The 18524-nt window shown below is 45.7% G+C and overlaps 1 protein-coding gene across 1 annotated transcript in view; it reads right to left on the minus strand.

Moving 5' to 3' along the window:
• Positions 1-18524, minus strand: part of FER1L5 (fer-1 like family member 5) — a gene marked incomplete at both ends in the record, with an annotated part of 65442 nt that overhangs the window by 32688 nt on the left and 14230 nt on the right. The window contains 13 exons of the mRNA XM_080684939.1: positions 2280-2457; positions 3600-3728; positions 5256-5350; positions 5421-5503; positions 5597-5640; positions 8280-8348; positions 9471-9523; positions 9960-10083; positions 10269-10384; positions 11251-11281; positions 16376-16426; positions 17160-17222; positions 17871-17999. Coding sequence (XP_080541065.1) covers positions 2280-2457; positions 3600-3728; positions 5256-5350; positions 5421-5503; positions 5597-5640; positions 8280-8348; positions 9471-9523; positions 9960-10083; positions 10269-10384; positions 11251-11281; positions 16376-16426; positions 17160-17222; positions 17871-17999 — 1165 coding nt within the window. The remainder of the gene's footprint in view (positions 1-2279; positions 2458-3599; positions 3729-5255; positions 5351-5420; positions 5504-5596; positions 5641-8279; positions 8349-9470; positions 9524-9959; positions 10084-10268; positions 10385-11250; positions 11282-16375; positions 16427-17159; positions 17223-17870; positions 18000-18524) is intronic.

The following is an 18524-nucleotide window of genomic DNA, read 5'->3' on the forward strand; positions in this document are numbered from 1 at the left end:
AAGACAAAGAATCTTAAAAGCAGCAAGAGAAAAGCTGATAGTACCCATATGACTGTCAGCTGATTTATCAACAGAAACTTTGCAAGCCAGAAGGGAGTGATAGAAATATTCAAAGTGATGAAAAGCAAATACCTACAACAAAGATTATTCTACCCAGCAAAGCTATCATTTAGAACTAAAGGTCAGATAAAGAGCTTCACAGACAAAAAAAAAAGCTAAAGGGGTTCATCACCACCAAACCAGTATTACATGAAATGTTAAAGGGCTTCTTTAAGAAGAAGAAAAAAGATTAAAAATAAGAGCAATAAATGGCAATAAATATATATATCTATCAACAACTGAACCTAAAAATAAAAATAACCAAACATGGAATCTAATGAACAAAATAAACTGATGAATATAGTAGAACCAGAGGCATGGAAACATGGAACAGACTGACTAAACTCAGAAGGAAAGAGAGGGGAAGAGATTAACCAAAGAACTTATATGCATACATGCATTACCCATGGACACAGACAATAGGATGGTGAAGGTCTGGGATGGGGCAGGAACCAGGTAGTGGTGGGGGTATTGGGGGGGGGGGAGGAGGAGAACATCTTAAATACTCTCAATAATAAAGATTATTTTAAAATTCAATTAAAAATAAAATGACTATGATGGTATGACAAGTTTTTTCATAGCATATCATTACTAAAAGTGGATACAAATAAAAAATAAAAAGTAGAACATTATACTATATTAAAGAAACCAGTCTTTCTTCATATTGTATGATTTCATGTATATAAAAGGTCCAGGTTGGGGGTGGGGGTGGGGTGGGGAAATGGTCCAGAATAGGAAACTCTATAGAGACAGAAAATAGATTAGTGGTTGCCTAAGGTTGGGGAGATAGGAGAATAGAAAGTGACGGCTAGTGGGTACAGGATTTCTTTTTGGGGTGATGAATGCTCTAAAATTGACCATGGTGATGGTGCACAGTTCTGTGAACATACGAAAAACCACTGAATGGTCTACTTTACATGGATACTTTGTATAGTATTCTGAATTATATTTCAACTAGAGGACCAGTGCATGAAATTCGTGCACAGGTAGGGTCTCTAGGCCTGGCTGGTGATCAGGGCTGATTGGGGCCTTCTAGCTGCCGGCTGGAGCCTCCCTTCTCCGGCTGCCGGCTGCTGTCGGCCTTCCTTCTTTCCATGCCACCCCCTGGTGGTCAGAGCACATCATAGTGAGTGATAAAACTCCCGGTCTCCCAGTTAAACTCCTGCAGGGACACTTTGCATATTAGCCTTTTATATATATAGATAAAGCTGTTCTTTTTTTTTTTTTTTTTTTTTATGAGAAGTTTTTGTTTTTTTTTTTTTTTTTTTTTTTTTTTAATATATTTTATTGATTTTTTACAGAGAGGAAGGGAGAGGGATAGTTAGAAACATCGATGAGAGAGAGACATCGATCAGCTGCCTCCTGCACACCCCCCACTGGAGATATGCCCGCAACCAAGGTACATGCCCTTGACCGGAATCGAACCTGGGACCCTTCAGTCCGCAGGCCGACGCTCTATCCACTGAGCCAAACCGGTTAGGGCGATAAAGCTGTTCTTAAAAGAACAGGCAGAGAAGAGGAATACAGTGACTGTTAGCTGAGAGGGAAGCCTCTCAATGGGTGACGAGATGATGAAGCTGATGAAGGTGAAAGGGAGCCCATATTCCTCCAGAGCAGCGATTCTCAAACATTAGCATCTGAATTGCCTGGAGGGCTTGCTAAATCAGATTGTGGGGCTGCATCCCCAGATATTCTGATTCTTTAGGACTGGGGTGGGCCAAGAATCTGCATTTCTCACACTTCCCAGGCAATACTGATGCTGCTGTCTAGGCACAGCATTTTGAGGACCATTTCTCTCTAGTGCCCAAAATGGGTGTCCAATACGTAGATATTGGATGAAGAGAAATGGATGGATAGCAGGCATGCAGATGAGCAGTGGGTGGAAGTTGCATGGATGGACGGGGGTGGTTCAGGGTAGTGGGGGAGAAAATGGGGTTGGGGGAGTTGTAGTGTGGAGGAGAACTTGAAGCCATGACCTGGTTTCAACTCTTGTGGGCTCACCATTCAGTAGTTGTGCAATGTTTGGCAGGTGACTTCACCTCCTTGAAGCTCACTTTCCTAATGTGTGAAACATGGGTGAACAATGCCTGTGAATGTTCCATGAGCTAATACCCTTACAAGGGTACAGAGCCTGGCATGCAGTGGATGCTCTCCACCTCTTGGCTGCATTTGACTATTACCATCATATATCACTGGGCTGTACTGTGTAGTTGAGATGAGAGGCTTGTAATTCTGGTCCATCTTGTTTCCATAGTGGCCGATGCTGACCTCGAATTGGATCAGGTCCTTAAAGTTGGGCATCATGGTACAGGAAAGGAAGATGATGCACAGCCCATACTTTAGGCGGTTCTTGTGCTTCTAAAACAATAACCCCCATACCCCCAGCACATAAGCCAAGATGAACAAGGCTATAAAGACAGAAAGGGGCAAGGATGAGGTGAGCTAGACCATCCCTGAAACCCACCCCCACTCAATGCCTTGCCTTGACTCCTACTCACCTGGCTGATCAAGGAGGCAGTTCCTTCCAGGACCTCCATCACCTGCCCCCTCCCCCACCCAGACAACCCTGGTTCCTTCCCTTCCTGAAACTGGGCAGGATGGTCTTCTTGATGGTCAGGTGAGGCTGTGGTTGGGCCACCTACCTACACCTGTGTTGGACCACACCACTCTTCTCCTTTTGGCCTAAATGCTCTTCTCAGATGAGACTGAGTATGGGCAGGGCTGCATGGTAGAGGTTGCACACATACATCCTTTCTTGACCCTTCTCAAGCCCCCTCCTCCCACCAAGCCTCCCATCTGCTCAGGGGCCTCTTTCTATCATCTTAGCTCCTCTATTGTTTCTGTTGCCAATCTCTGCCCTACTCTTGCATATTCCCAGTCTGTTCCCTAGCTCGGGTCTCCCCTGTCTTAAACATAGCCCTCTTTCTCCCCTCAGCTACCACCTGATCTTGTCTCCCTCCACTTTCCAGCCAAGTTGCTATGCACTTGTCTCCATGCACCATCTGCAACTTCTCTCTCCCACCTGAGGTAGAAAATGGACATCAGCTCAGGGGAATGGGTTTCACTTCTTATGTCCTGTTAGTTGGTGGCTCTGATCATTCAGAGTTCCTTTGGAATCAGCTCTCTCCTGTAAAGCTCTCTTCCCCTGTAACTAGACCATTTCTCTTAAGTGAGTGAGTGACTCACCTTACTCCCTCCTGACTATTCTCAACACTTTGCTGCTTCAATGGCCTTCCTCCGCCTTCAGAAAGAAATCCAAGCTTCTTAGAATACTTCTTAGAATCTTCCTGCTTAACTAGATGACACTTTCTCAAGCCAAAGCCTTATCTTGTCTTTACTAGGTCTCCTGGCCACCTGGGATTTGGCACAGCAGGATGCTCTAGTCTAGAGGCTCAGGAAAGACTCAGGTGGATTGATCACCATCCTCACGCACCCATTACCACATTCAGCTTGTGGCCACTGATTGGGGTGAGCAGAGGGCCCCTTTCTTCCTGGGTTACCTCTACACTGGTCACTTCCTGGGAGAGATCCTTTATCCTAGTGTCTGGGTGGGACTTGATGTTGGTGACTAACTCCAGGAAGACCCGGCCTCGATACTCCAAACCGTCCTTAACAGAGCTGGGGATACTCTAAGATAAGAGAGAGGAAAGTGGGGAGAAAGGGGATGAGAGAAACAGAGGAGGCCAATCTCCCAACACCTCTGCAGTAAAGACAGAATTGTCCGGTAACTTCAACCCCAGGGAGGAATTCCAGACCCCAGACACAGTGTTCCTGGAAACCTCTAGGCCAAGCATGTCAAACTCAAAGGCTAACATGGGCCAAATAAACAAGGTTGAAGTTTATGTGGGCCACAAAAAAGCAAAAGCTTCAATTTTCATAGTAATGTAGGTTTATTTTGATAGAGACATGCTGAATACAAAGGGCTGCAATAAATGAGTAACCATTAAAATAAAATCATAGAACATTTTAATAAAAATTAACATTTTTTTCTTGAACATTAACTTACCAGACACTGAATAATTGCACAGATTAATAAGTGTAAGGCAAATAAACACATTTTTCTTGTTCTCCGAAAGCAAAATATTTCCTGTTGCGCACACCAAACAAGTCAGTCTAAGACTAATGACATGGCCATCAGCTGCTAAAATATTCACTGCTAGTATTAGTGGAGAGAAATGGTGTGCCTGTGTGTAAGATGCGTAAGGGAAATGAATGCAACACGATTATAGTAATCAGTCATTCATGAACGTTGTAGTTCGTTATTAATAATGATAACAGGATATTGTAAAAATTAAGTTATGAATTTTTTGTTAAAACATTTCTTACATACTGTTATATTGGCTGGGCCACAAAAAATATTTGTTATGGGCAGTATGTGGCCTGCTGGCCGCGAGTTTGACATGCTTGCTCTAGGCCCTGACTCTTCTGCACCCTTCAGCTTGCTCCTTCCCCTCATGCATTTGGCCTGCAGATCCCATAAATGCTTCCTGCTGGGAGGGCACTGTGATAACTAGTGTGTGTTCTCCCTGCCTGGCCAATCAGAGCATGTCCCACGCCTTGGCCACAGTGATTGGCCCAAGGGAAGCACATGTGACCTAAGGACACCAATGAGAATGCTTCCCTGGCCCTGTTAGAGAGTCCTGGGAACACAATACCAGCATGGAAACCCGACTGCAGTGGGAAAGAATGAGGCCAGGGCTAGACAGCAGCAGAGATGAGAGATGGAGAGAGCGTGAGAGTCTTCTGATGGCATTGAAGTTCTGGCGCCTGCCTTTTCCTCACTCAGAGGCCTTCCCAGCTCCATTCCCTCTTGTAAGTCAATTGGACTTGGTTTTCTGGCGTTTGTCACCAGGCCTAAATAACCCCAGTGCTTTTCTACATTTACCTTTGCTGCTTCTTTTATCTCATAGGTCCTTTCCACCTGTTGAAAATCTTACCCAGGGTCCCATTTCAATGCCCTCCATCTGTTCCTTTCTTGTGCCATGGCACGCGTCCCACACATTCACGGCCATTTACATATAGCTTCATGTTCTCTACCAGCATGTGGTGGACAGAAACCAGGGCTGCATCCTCCCTAGGCATCTCCCAGGCCCCAGTGCCTCACACATGGTTGGTTTTACCTCCTCTGTTCCCTAGAGTTGACATGAGAGGCTTACAGCGCCTTCTTCTTGGATCTGGAAAGGGGCCTTTTTACCCCCATGGAGAGTCAGAAAGCTGGGGCCAAAGCAGGGTAGGAAACCAGAGTACATTCCTGTAAGAAGAGAAGGTGAGAGGGCGGCCAGGTGCGAGAAGCACTGGAGAGGGGTTAGGGGGTTGCTTGCCTTCCATTTCTGCTCCAGTGGACGAGATCTGGTTGAGTACCAGGCTGACAGTCCCGATTTCACTCCAGAATTTGCCCTTGGGGCTGGAGAGAAACGCATACTGCTCGCTGAGCCCATGACCCAGCTCCAATTTTCCCCTCCCCGGCATGTTTTCCAGCCTCCACCCGCTTGCTCACCAGTCCCAGACTCTGAACTTGATGTAGCTGGAGAGGCAGGGCAGCTGCAGGAGGAGGCGAGAGATACAGTGGGTGTGTGTTCATGCTTGGAGGGTCCCAGTCCTCACAGAGACCACAAGCACTTGGAAGTCCTGGGTCCAGGTCCAAGGCCTGGCTTAGTTACCAACAAGCCATTAACTACAGCCAAGATGGATTTACCATGGGAGCTTCTGGACCCTAAGCTTTAGGACCCCTACTTGCATGGGTCCTTGCAAAGCCCTGGGAGAGGCTAGGGATGTGTCTCATGATAATTTTGTATTATTGTTCTTCAAATGGCCCCCTAATTGCATAAGCTCAGGACCCGTGAGACCTGGGTCCTCTGGGACTGTGGATTTCATGACTACAGTCCTCACACAGCCCGGCATAGTCTAAATACCAAACCCTCTCATGGGGGAAGTCTTGAGCCTATAATGTCTCCATCATGTCAGCAGTTAACTTCAACCAGTGGGTCATCTATCTCCATAAAGAGTAAACAAAAAAAAAAAAACACACACAAAAAAAAGAGTAAACAACAATGGCTATGCATGGAGGAGGGGGTGGGGGGAGAGGTGTCCCATGTCCCCAACCTGTCCTGAATGACCTCCTGTACCAACTGAGTCCCAACAATCCTATTAGCTAGGTGCTATTACTAGTCCCATTTTCAGACAGGAAAACTGAGGCACAGAGAAGTTGAGTTCCTGAAGTTCTCATGTTAGGTGCGAGGGCTGAGGCAGCCTCAGAGCTCCTAACAACATTGCCAAAGTCCGGTGAGGGCTGGGACTGTCCCTATTTGCAGACAGGAAATGAGGCCCAGAGAAGCAGAGGGACTTGTTCAAGGTCACACAGTAAGGGGTGGAGTCAGGATTGGAACCCATGCTTCTGAGTCATAGCTCTACTCTGCTACAGGGTTCCTTTAATTAAGAGAACAAAAAAGTCCATGTTTAAAACAGCTGTCAGGTTGAGGCCTGAGTAGGTCCCCTATCTTCTCAGCCAGGGCCTCCTCTTCCCTCATAGCAGTTCATGGAGCCCTGCTGGGATCCTTCCAGTTCTCCATTCTCCCCGTTCATTCCTCCCTTGCTGTGCAGGCTGGGGGCCAAGGGGAGGTAGGGAAAGGCTTTCCAGTTGAATGGCTGGATATTAAGAAATGAGGAAATTACCCAGGTTAAGGAAGGACATTGGAAGTGGAGACATGAGCACCAGCAGGCACCCAGGTGTTCCAAAGTTATGAATCCACCAAATTCAAATTCATGGGAAACCACCTTTCCATCTTCCCTGTTGGAAATTCTCCTTTCACTTCCTTGCCTTGGCTCCCCTCCTGTCCTGGGGCCCCTGGACTATAAAGTGGCATACCCCCATTTCAGTAGCACTCCCCCTGCTGTCTGCCTTGCTGGGGCCCTGACCAGCTGGCCTCAGATGCTACCGTTTGTGTAAGGTGACTACATCCTGCCACATCACAGTGAGGCTCACATCTTTCTGCTGCATTTCCAGAGGACCAGTAATAATCAGGCCTGTATCCAAGTGGTCCCAGTCCTGGACATTGTGTCCTGTTAGAAATGGGTGAGGGCCCAGGGGATGCACGGATGCCTTTAACTGTTGGAAGGCTTCTTCAGGGATGGAGGAGGCCTGTCCTGAGCCACTGGTTCTGAGCCTAATGGCAGCTGAGCATCTGAGGGTCCTGCTTCATCACAAGTGAGGGTGAGCTTGACAAGGGTGGGGGATGAACTTGGCCCTCTAAACTCTCATCCTACTTTGTCTATAAAATCACCTAAGGAGGTAGGGATTATGTGGAATGGTTAAAAATGATGACTCACTAGGAGGCAGACTGGGGAAGCTTCTAAGAGAGCCAGGAGGTTCCAAAGGAGGGAAGAAGGGAGCTCTTTAGTTAATTTCATGTCTCACAAATGTAAGATAAGGAACCCAAACACTCTCTGGGTGGCCGAATAGATGGCACCCAGAGTTCTGTGCCTTGCGCTCATGAGAGTGCTCAAGTTCTCTCAGACTTGCCTCCTCTCGTTGTGCACACGGCTCTTGGAAGCCTGGCTGCCAGGGCTTGAAGAGAACCGGCATCCACACCATTGACAAGTGACTGAGAAAGACTGCAAGGCTATAAAAAGCAGGCCTCAGAACCCCACACTGAAGAGCCTCTTGGGCATTTAGTGTAGGAACCAATAGCCCAACCACATGTAGCCCAGAATATGGGCCCATGGTACCTCTAGGCCAGTGGTCGGCAAACTCATTAGTCAACAGAGCGGCAAACCATGGCTCGCTAGCCGTATGTGGCTTGCGAGCCGCAGTTTGCCGACCACTGCTCTAGGCCATCAACAAAGAGCCGACATTCTATTCTGAGCATTTGGCCTAGGAGATAATTCATACTACAATTTAGAACGAGTCTTTAAAGTGATTGTTTTGTTATTTAATGTAAATGAAAGGACACATTTAAGTTTTCTGGAATGGTCAGTTGAATGGCCCACTTATTAATCCTGAATGTAGTAAGGTTTTCCACAATAGTCCTGGGCTTCCTCGTGCTCCCTATCAGGCAGAGCCCTTCTTCCCTCAGGTGCTTCTTGGCCCCCCCTCCCACCACAATGATACACACACCAACACCCAAACATCCTTTCCGTTTGTGGGGCAGGGGAGGAGGGCAGGCATGATGGGATGGTAATACCTGAATCTGTAAGGTCAGGATCTGGTTCCAGATCGGGTTCTCGGTTTGAATCTTCACCTGTGTCTTCAGCTGGGAATATCCCAAAGCAGTGTCAGTGCCCGTCTGTCCCCTGCTCCCTCCACAGGCCTCACCTTCCAGCCCTTCGGGTCTGCCCACAGAAGGACGCTGTCTGTAGCCCAGGGCTAATCATGGGACTCCCTTGGCCTAAAGACACTTGGACAACTTCTCATCAGCTACAACTTTAGTCCTTTGTGCACCTACCCAGGTTCCGACTCCTAACACATTAGATTGTGTTAGATAAACTCTAAGATCCCAACAGAAAAGTGATCAAAACAGCTCCAACCGCAGCAGCACACGTGGCACCTCTTCTCAAAGCATCACTTTAAAATCTAGTCTTAATCTAAGCAGTCACGTCAGAGAACTCAAAGGGTAGTGGGACTGGTTAAACTTTGTAATACACACTCAGAAAAACACTGACATATTAAAGATTTTGAAAAATATGTTTCATCTATCGCTCAAGATCATCTTATCTAGATCCTGAATCCAAACCCTGCTCAGAGTGGTGGTTCTAAGGTATGTCCACCGGTTTTTTGGCACTACTTCCTTCAAAAGGTGAGTACTAACTAACCCCTTCCCTTATATATGGGCTGGATTTAATGACTTCTAATAGGTAGAACATGGTGGAAATGATGGTTTTTAAATTCTGAGACAAACCTGTTAGCCCAGCATTCACCGAATTTGAACATAGGATCCTTTTTGCACAAAGCATCCATCAGCACACTTTGGAAAATGCTGCTCTGTTCATAGAGGTTCATGGAATGTCAGAAACTCTCTTGCTAAAACCCTCAGTTTATAAATGAAGGAACAGAGGCTCAGAAGGGATGGCACCAGGTTCAGTAAGGTTCATTTGCAGCATGTTGCTTCATTCAGTCACTCACTCATCAGGCATTTGTATCTTTGGTTTTCAGGGGGCATCTTCTCCATGCTGGGCACTGGGCACAGCTCTGGGAGACAGTGGCTAAGCCATGGCTCCACCTCCACAGAGTTCCTGGTCCAGTGGGATCACATGGCCCTTTAATGGAAGAACTGGGAGATGATTCCTGGGGTCCTGCCTACCAACCGAGTCTTACCCCCACACTATTTTTTTCTAGGTGACCATTTCTCTAAGCCACACACCCTTTCTACACTTACCTTTTCCCCAATTAGTTCCACTTCCAACATTGGACTCACTAAATGGTGTTTCTCTGTAAACAAGAAGTTAAAAGATTTCTGAGACAGCATTTTTTTTTTTTTTTTTTTTTGAGGACAAGGAAATGGAGAGGTGATAGAACAACTTAAAACCCTCCCCCATAATGTGGTTTGGCACCCCCTGGGAAGACCTCTCCCATTTTCATTGTCTCTGTGTGTGCTATTCTATGTCATGACCCATAAAGGCAGAGGGATGGGGCTGGCATAGTGAACCTCTGCTCCTGAGCATCAAAGACAGGTCAGGAATATACGGCCCAATTTAATGGGTGTGATAGGGCCTCCATAAAACTACTCTTGGTGGATTTTAGCTTCACCCTCTCCCTCACCCCAGATCTTAGTGTCCATATGGAACAGGCAAACCCCATGGGGACCTAGGGTGCCACCATGTAGGGCACCTCAGAGTAGCTTCCTCCCTGCCACCCTGACTCTCACTGAGGTGAAGGTCCTCTGCACAGTAGATGAAGAACTGTAAGTAGGCCAGGTTCATTGGGACCATTGTTGACTTCAAGATGTGAATTTTGGTGTCATCAGCATCATAGGGCAGCTTTTGATCTACCTGGAGAGACCAGAGAGCTGACAGGGTCAAAGTTGCAGGGAGGTCACGGCCAAGGCTACTGAGGGGAATAAGTGGACAACTCTGAAGTGACACCATGGACAAATGAAAGGATGTGAAGGCCCAGGGGTGCCCCACAGAAGCAGTCAGGGTAGGAAATGTTACTTGGGTATGGGGGGCAGCCTCACCAGGGCCTGGTCTCCCACACCGAGAGCACAGATGGTGACCTTCAGGTAGCCTCTCACACCACTGTTGGGTTCATTTGGCTGGCAGAGGCCTAACCACCTCCTCTGGAGTGCGTGACCTGGAGAGGCAGAGGGTCCATGGGAGACCAGCTTCCAGTCTCCATTATTCTCCCCTGAAACCAGGCTTTGTTTGTGTGTGAGAGGGGTGTGCAAACATGTCTCATATATTGGTTGCTATCCAGTAGTAGGACAATGAGAGTCACTCCTATCATTAAGCCAAGATAGTGCACTCACCAGGCTGCCAGCTAATGCCGTTAGAAAACAGGGACCCCTCTTTCTCATTCTGGGAACATACAGTTGTTACTATCCTGGTCTGAGAAAGACAAGAATTCTCCTCAACTTTAAGTCCCAACATTAACCTGTTATGTTATGGCCAGGTCACAGAGGAAATCTCTGCTCAAACTTCAATTCCCCAATGAACTAAAAAATAGAAAGTCAGTCCAAGGCTGGCCCTGGCCAGGTAGCTCAGTTGGTTGGAGCATCATCCCGATACTCCAAGTTTGCAGGTTCAATCCCTGGTCGGGGCACATATAAGAATCAACCAATGAATACATAAGTAAGTGGAACAACAAATCAATGTTTCTCTCTCTCTCTCTCTCTCTCTCTCTCTCTCTCTCTCTCTTCCTTTCTCTCTCTCTTCAGTAAATAAAAAAAAAAAAAATTAAAAAAAGAAAGTCAGCCCAAGGCTGCATTAAAATATTAACATTTGACCCAAAAGGATTTCTTCAGTTTTAAAGAGAAAGATGTTCTTATAAAACAAGATAAAATGCCATGAAGTACCATTAAATATTATCAAGTATGGAAGATAATTCACACCCTTGACTACTCTCCCCATATGTTGAACATACAGAGATTTTGTGATGTTTTGACACATGGCCTGGTTTTACTCGGAAGGCATACATATTTGCAACAACTATTTACCTACCTGGAGAATGGTAGATAAAACCAATATCTGTCTGAAAAGACAAGAGTGGAATAAAGATTAATTAGCACCTCCAGCCAAGATTTGTAATACCAGCTACGCTGATGACAATATTAGCCACTTGACCTGCCCTAACTTTTTAAGTCTTTGCAACAAGCTAGAAGTTGGTCCATGTCTCCTCTATTCTACAGAGGAAGATAGTGAGTTTGAGGGAAGTGCTCAAAGTCTTCCAGCTAGTAAATGGGGAGGCCTGGATTGGAAGGACACTTAACCACCAAGCAGCACTGCCTGGCAACACAGCATTGGCCCTGGGTGTGGGAAGGGCTCCTCTTGTCTGGGTAAGAGAATGGTCAAGAGAGTTGTTGGCAGAGAGACTATGAGTTTTCCCTTTTCCTGTGAGAAGGTTTCTGACTGAGGCTGGAGGATGTGGTACAGCATTGATGTACTATGGAGCAAGGCCACCCCTGGAGCTCACATCTAAAGGGTCCACAGAGCAGTCCCCAGATCCTGCATGTTAGGCCTGCTTTAAAACCATACCCCCTTGGATCAAGTAGGCAAAGATTTCTTAGATACAACAACAAAAGCACAATTCATAAAAGAAATCTGATAAATTGGGCTTCATTGAAATTTAAAAATCTTCTGCTCTCTGAAAGACACTATCAAATAAAAGGACAAGTCATATACTGGCAGAAAATATTTCCAAGTCATATATCTGATAATGGACTTAAGAACATAGAAGATAATTTCAAGACTCAATAGTAAGAAAACAACCCAATGAAAACAAGTAAAAAATTTGAACAGACATTTTGAACAGATAAAGAAGATATATTCAAGGCAAATAAGCACATGAAAAGATGCTCAACATCATTAGTCATCAGGGAAGTGTATCACCATGAGATACAACCACACATAATTAGAATGACTAAAATAAAATAAGATGGACTATATCAAATGTTGATGAGAATGTGGAGCAACTGGAACTCTAATATACCTCTGATGGGAATATAAAATGATAAAGCTTGAATGGAATTTTAGAAAAACACCATAAAGAATTTTCTTTAGCCCTACCCAGTTTGGCTCAGTGGATAAAGCGTTGGCCTGTGGACTGAAGGGTCCCGGTCAAGTGTACATATCTCGATTGCAGCCCTAGTTGGGGCATGTATAAGAGGCAACCAATCGATGTGTCCTCTCACAATGATGTTTCTCTCTCTGTTTCTCCCCCTCCCTTCCACTCTCTCTAAAAATCAATGGAAAAATATCCTTGGGTCAGGATTAACAAAAACAACAACAAAGTTATTTTTTTAAAAGCTCAGATTTTTTCCGCCCTCTATTCATTATCTTAATTATGACGGTGGTTACACCTACCATTAGAGTTAGTCATTCTAATTCTATATATCTACTCCAGAGAAATTAAAGCATATATCCACTCTAAGATTTATACATCAACTAGAGGCCCGGTGCATGAATTCATGCATGGGTGGGGTCTCTCAGCCTGACCAGTGATTGTGGCCGATTGTGGCTGATTGGGCTGGCCAGCCAGGGAAGGACCACGGGAGGTTGGCTGTGGGAGCACACTGACCACCAGGGGGCAGCTCCTGCATTGAGCGTCTGCCCCCTGGTGGTCAATGCGCATCATAGCATAGCGACCGGTCAACTGGTTGTTCGGTTGACCGGTCATAACGGTTACTTAGACTTTTATATATATATATTGTAACAGCTTTATTGTAATAGCCAAAAACTGAAAATAATCTAAATGTTCATCAACAGATGAATGGATAAACAAACTGTGGTATATCCATACAATGGAATACTACTCAGCATTAAAAAGAAATGAACTATTGATATATGCAGCATGGATGAATCTCAAAATAATTATGCTGAGTGAAAGCAGTCAAACAAAAAAAAAGTGCATGCTGTATGATTCCATTTATATGAAGTTCTAGAAAGTACAAAGCAATCTATAGTTACAGAAAGCAGACCATTGGTTGCCTGGGGATGGAAGGGGGTGAGTTGGGGGTTAGAAGCAAAAACTACAAAGGGGCACAAGGAAACTTTTGGGGATGATTGACATGACAGGTATGTTCATTATCTTGATTATGATGGTGGTTTCACGGGTGTATATGTATTTTTTAATGTATCAAGTGTATATTTTAAATGTGTATAATTCATTGTATGTCAATTATACCTCAATAAAGCTGGAAGGAAACAAAACTCAGTCACCCCTAAAAAAAATACCCAAAACTTCAGTCATCCCTAATGAAGCAGTAGATCTGGGCAGTGGTCATCGATAGCTGTTACCAACATAAAAAGAGAGACAAACAGACATTCTGTGCCTCCTGCTGAAGCCATCTTGCCAAATAATTGACCCAAGTCTGGTGAAGCCTCCTCGAGATGAAATACCTGGGCAGAGGGACCTGAGAACTGGTCCTCGGGAGATGCAATCAGCAAAATCCAGATGGGGCAGCGGGAGGGGGACTCTATAGGACAAATTTGTTTCTTTAATAAATAAATTGGAAGGAAAAAGGGGGATGGGACCAACAGAATAAAAGAGTCCTGATAATACATTTTAAGCAACTGCAATGTATGCACCTAGTTTGATTCCTGGTTTGAGCAAACTGTAAAAGGAATTCACAAGACAATTAGGGGAATTTGAACACCGAATTAGAAAGGTTTTTAATTAAATGTGATAGTCATATTTGTTATGCTTAATAAGATATGTTTTAGAACTACACACTGAAATATTTAAAATTAAACTGTCATGTCTGAGATCTGATTCAAAGTAATTCAGTGGGGCTGGGGAAATAGGCTGGGTGTGGATAAAAACCCGATTGCAATGAATTGGTGAAGCTGAGTGATGAGAAGGTGGAAATTTATACTATTCTCTCTACTTCTGTGTATGTTGAAAATTTCCAAAAAAGTGACGTATTTTTTTTAAAAGCTCAGTTTTTTTCCGTCCTCTGTATTTTACTCAGCAATTCATATGACTGGTTATTCTCTGAAAATTTCACAGTGGCCTTTGTCAAAAGCACAACGTTTTTGATCTCCTGCTAGTTACTCTCTAGATTAGAATCTTAATTTCTAAGCCTGCACTGTGGCTTGGAGAGTAAGACGGGGGGGGGGGGGGGGGGGGCAGGGGGAGGCAATTCATGACTTGCCTTATTACAAGTAGTGAGAAAGTAACCTAACTTTAATTTGTCCTAAATTTGCCTTTTCCAAGGGTGATGTTGGGCATATTCTCTACCTTTCCCCTGCACTCAGTACTTTAAAAATGCTGGGTTTTTTTGCTGAAACCGGTTTGGCTCAGTGGATAGAGTGTCGGCCTGCGGACTGAAGGGTCCCGGGTTCAATTCCGGTCAAGGGCATGTACCTTTGTTACAGGCACATCCCCAGTGGGAGGTGTGCAGGAGGCAGCTGATCGATGTTTCTAGCTCTCTATCCCTCTCCCTTCCTCTCTGTAAAATATATATATTTTAAAAATCTCAGCATTAAAAATGTTAAAAGACTTATTAAGTATCTATTATATGCTCAGAATCCTATAGGTGCTAATTCCCTAAGTGACGGATGAAAAAAATAAAACACAAAATTTATATAAAAAAAAAAAAATGCTGTTTTTATGCCAACCGGTCTAGCATAGTAAGGGATGGAGCCAAGAAATTAGTTGACAGGGCCTCAAAAATCTGACAGCAACTTTTGGAATCCTGGGCAGCTGGCTACAGAACCTTAACTGGACCTCCTGGCTTCTCCCTCTAGTTGGACCCCTCTTAATGCTCTTGCTGGCACTCATCTTTGGCCCAGGCATCCTAAGAGCCTTTTCCTCCTTCCTCCAAAACCACATTCAGACAATTGCCAATAGATCTATAGGGGAAATGATGCTATTCCAGATCTACACTAGATATCATCCCCTTCCTCAATCACCGATTAAATAGGGACATTTCTACTAGTACATCTCACCTAAGCATGAAGAAGTTACAGAAGAACGAGATCGGCTTCCTTCATCAACCTCAGCTTATAGGAAGCCCAACTTATAGGAACCCCAGCTTACAGGAAAAAACAAGATCGGCTGGAATGTTAGGCACATTCTTTATTCTGTGCTCCATTATAACCAGCTTACGGCTCTCGCCCTTCCCAGCTGTTTTCCTCTTATTCTCATTACAGATTTTGAAAGACATCAGTAGCCTTACCCTGTTTCCAATGGACCACCTACACCCGCCCTCCCACCTGCACCTGGTCCTACCAGTTACTCTGACCTTTACGGTAGACATAAATATCCCACTCCCCTTACTCTGGCCTGCTGATGGCATTTTGTTCTCAGCATATCACATTCTGTCACAAATGTAACAATAAATTTAGAATCTTTACCACTTTCGGCCTCATGTGTTCCTCCTGCAGCGACACTAACAGGTGAAGCGCTTTTTGTGGGTTGCCCGGTTTAATACAGATGCCTGCTTAAATTTGAATAAAAATATAGATGCCTGCTTAAATTTGAATTGCACATACACAATGACTACTTTTCAGTATACGTTTGTCCCCTGCAATATTTTGTGAGGAGCCATGCAGTATTTGGGACATACTTCTATTTACAAAGTGCCTGCTGTTTAACACTCAGATTTAATGGGGCATCCTGTCTTTAACCTGGCAACCCTACCTTTTCTGATCTTCCTGGATTTGGGGAATCTTTGCATAGCCCTTTGTGATGTGTAAACTTTCCTCATCTCAGCCTGTGTCTTTCCAAAGCAAACCTTTCACTCTGTCCTCACAGGTAGCAGCCTTTCTGGTTTCTCCGACAATTAGGTTGGCCTTTTTGGATGCTCTGTTTCCATTTCCTGGAGACAGAGGCTTGAACTGTATCTCATTATAAGTGTGGGGACGTCAACATGGCACCCAGTGTTCTCATGAATGTTATGTGCTTTAATCCTCACAACAACCCTGTGGCTGAGTAAGTTATCATCCTCATTTACAGGAAGCAGAGACTCAGAATGCCTTGTCTAAGTCACCCAGTAGGTAGATGGATTCAAAGCTGGATCTTTCACTTGAGAATCCCAGTCCTTTCCTGGCCTTGTGGGTGGAGCCCAGGGTAGGTGGGTCTCTATGACCCTTCCCCAAACCACCCCCTTCCTCCAGTGCTCACTTGGAATCTGCCGATCTCCGAATTGGCTCTTATCACTGAGGCATTCAGCACCTGCAGGGGAACGGCCAGAAAGAGTTCAGTTTACACAGCCCAGTTTCCTCCGCACCCAGGGCAGGAACTGCAAGGGCACATCCCAATAGCTGATTCTGTACATCCACATATGTTTCTTCTCGTTCTCAGAGAAACCCTGTGAGGGTTCCGGTTTTTAGCTTCATTTTCCTGATGAGGAAATTGATTAAAGAGGCCAATTCACTTGCTCAATCCAAAGATCAACACAAAGCCAAGTGTCGCACTCGACTCTCACCACCTGCTGTCCTGGTTGTTTCCTATGTGCCTGTGTTCCCACAAATGTGGAAACTCTTTGAGGGGGTGGCCTCCTCTTTCTCTTCAGCCCTGTGCTGGGACATACGAGGCATCTGATAAACACATGTTCACCACTGTTCCTGGGCTCCCTCTGGTAGAAGAGTAGAATGTGCCCCCTCGAGAGGATATTAGGGGGTCCTTTGGTGGCATGAGAGCCCTGGCACATGGGGAGATGTTGCTTTGTTCACCTCAGTGTCCAGGTCAGGGCCTAGCGGTTAGCATTCCATATTTGCTGAATGAATGAATGAATGAATGTGGGTCTGGACTGCAGGAGAGTGAAGAAGGTGGTGGAGATGCTGCCCTGGGGTCAGAAAGACCATCTGAGGTGACCCTGGCTCTAAGGGTGGGGCTGGGGGAACTGAAGTGCTTCCCTGGATTGAGGTGGGACAAGAGAGTGGACCCATCTTTTCTGGTTCTTTACCTGGATTAAGATGGTGTAATCAAAGAACTTTGCAGGAACCTCATGGAAATTCTGGAAGAAGATCTGAAGGACAGGATGGGGATGGAGTTAGTTCTCAGTGAGCCCAAAGGCTCAGAGTGGTAGGCTTCTTCCTGTCATGTGCCCATTTCAATATCTCTCAGCATATACTGCCCTCACGCTCCTCCTCAGGAAGCAGAGGCCTGCCAGCTCCTGGAGAGTTTTCTGCCTGGATAAAGGGCAGGGATGGGGATTTCCAGAGAACCTGTTGTGAGCAGCTGGAGGCCCAGCTAGCGCCCTGGAGTGAACAGTGGAGCCTCTGTCTCCTTCTAGATTGCCCTGTCAGTCCTCTCCACCACCACTCCCTGCTGCAGTGAGAACTTCCTTTCCAAATGCAAACCTGGCTCTGTCACTCTCCTGCTTCAGTCCCTCTGTGGCTCCCAAGTGCCATTCATGACAGACTCCAGTGCATTGTGCAGGCTTCCCTCCCCTCATCTACAGTTCTATCAATCATTCCTGCAAATTATCCATCTGTGGTCCCAGTGCCAAGCACAGTACTCCACCCTCTGTAGGTGCTCAGTAAGTGTTTGTAGAACACATGAAAACACTCCAGTCAAGGAGCAAGCTGGCTGCCTGCCTGCAGGAAATGCCCAGCTCGACAGGCTCAATTGGCCAAAGTGCCCCATTCAGCCCTGAAGGGCACGTGCAGCCCACCTCGTTGAAGAAAGGGTTGTTTCCCATCTTGGTACGTGTGTGGTTTTGATGGCCTCCAATGACCACCTTCACCAATGGCTTGAGGTCGTTGCCCATGAGCTGGCGGGCTTCAAACACCTTCACTTGCACCTACCGGGGACAAAATGAGACCCTGATGTTGGGGACTTGGGCTCCCCTTCTCCCACAGGGATTCTCTCTGAAAGATCCAAATGTTGTGATGAGAAACATCTGCTGTGGAGAGAAGGAGAGCCCACAGGGAGAAGGCTGGCAGGAGCTGGACCCGCCTGCCTGGAGACAAGCTTGGCGATGGCCGTGACTCTGTTTCCTTCTGGGTACTGTCACCTCCACTGCTTTGTCGTTGTCATCTTGTGTTTTCCTTTTTCTTCTCCACTGGTATGTGCTTGTTACAGAATAAGAAAAAAAGTCTAATGTTTCTGTTTGTTGTTGTTTTTCATTAATCCTCACCCGAGGATATTTTTCCATTGATTTTTAGGGAGAGTGGAAGAGAGAGGGAAAGACAGAGCGAAACACTGACGTGAGAGAAACACATTGATTAGTTGCCTCTTGCACGTGTCCCAACCAGGGCCCGGGCCAGGGAGGAGCCTGTAACCAAGGTATGTGTCCTTGACCGTAATCAAACCCGGGACGCTTTGG

Source organism: Plecotus auritus, assembly GCF_963455305.1.
Source record: "Plecotus auritus genome assembly, chromosome: 8".
In the NCBI taxonomy this organism is placed as follows: domain Eukaryota; kingdom Metazoa; phylum Chordata; class Mammalia; order Chiroptera; family Vespertilionidae; genus Plecotus; species Plecotus auritus.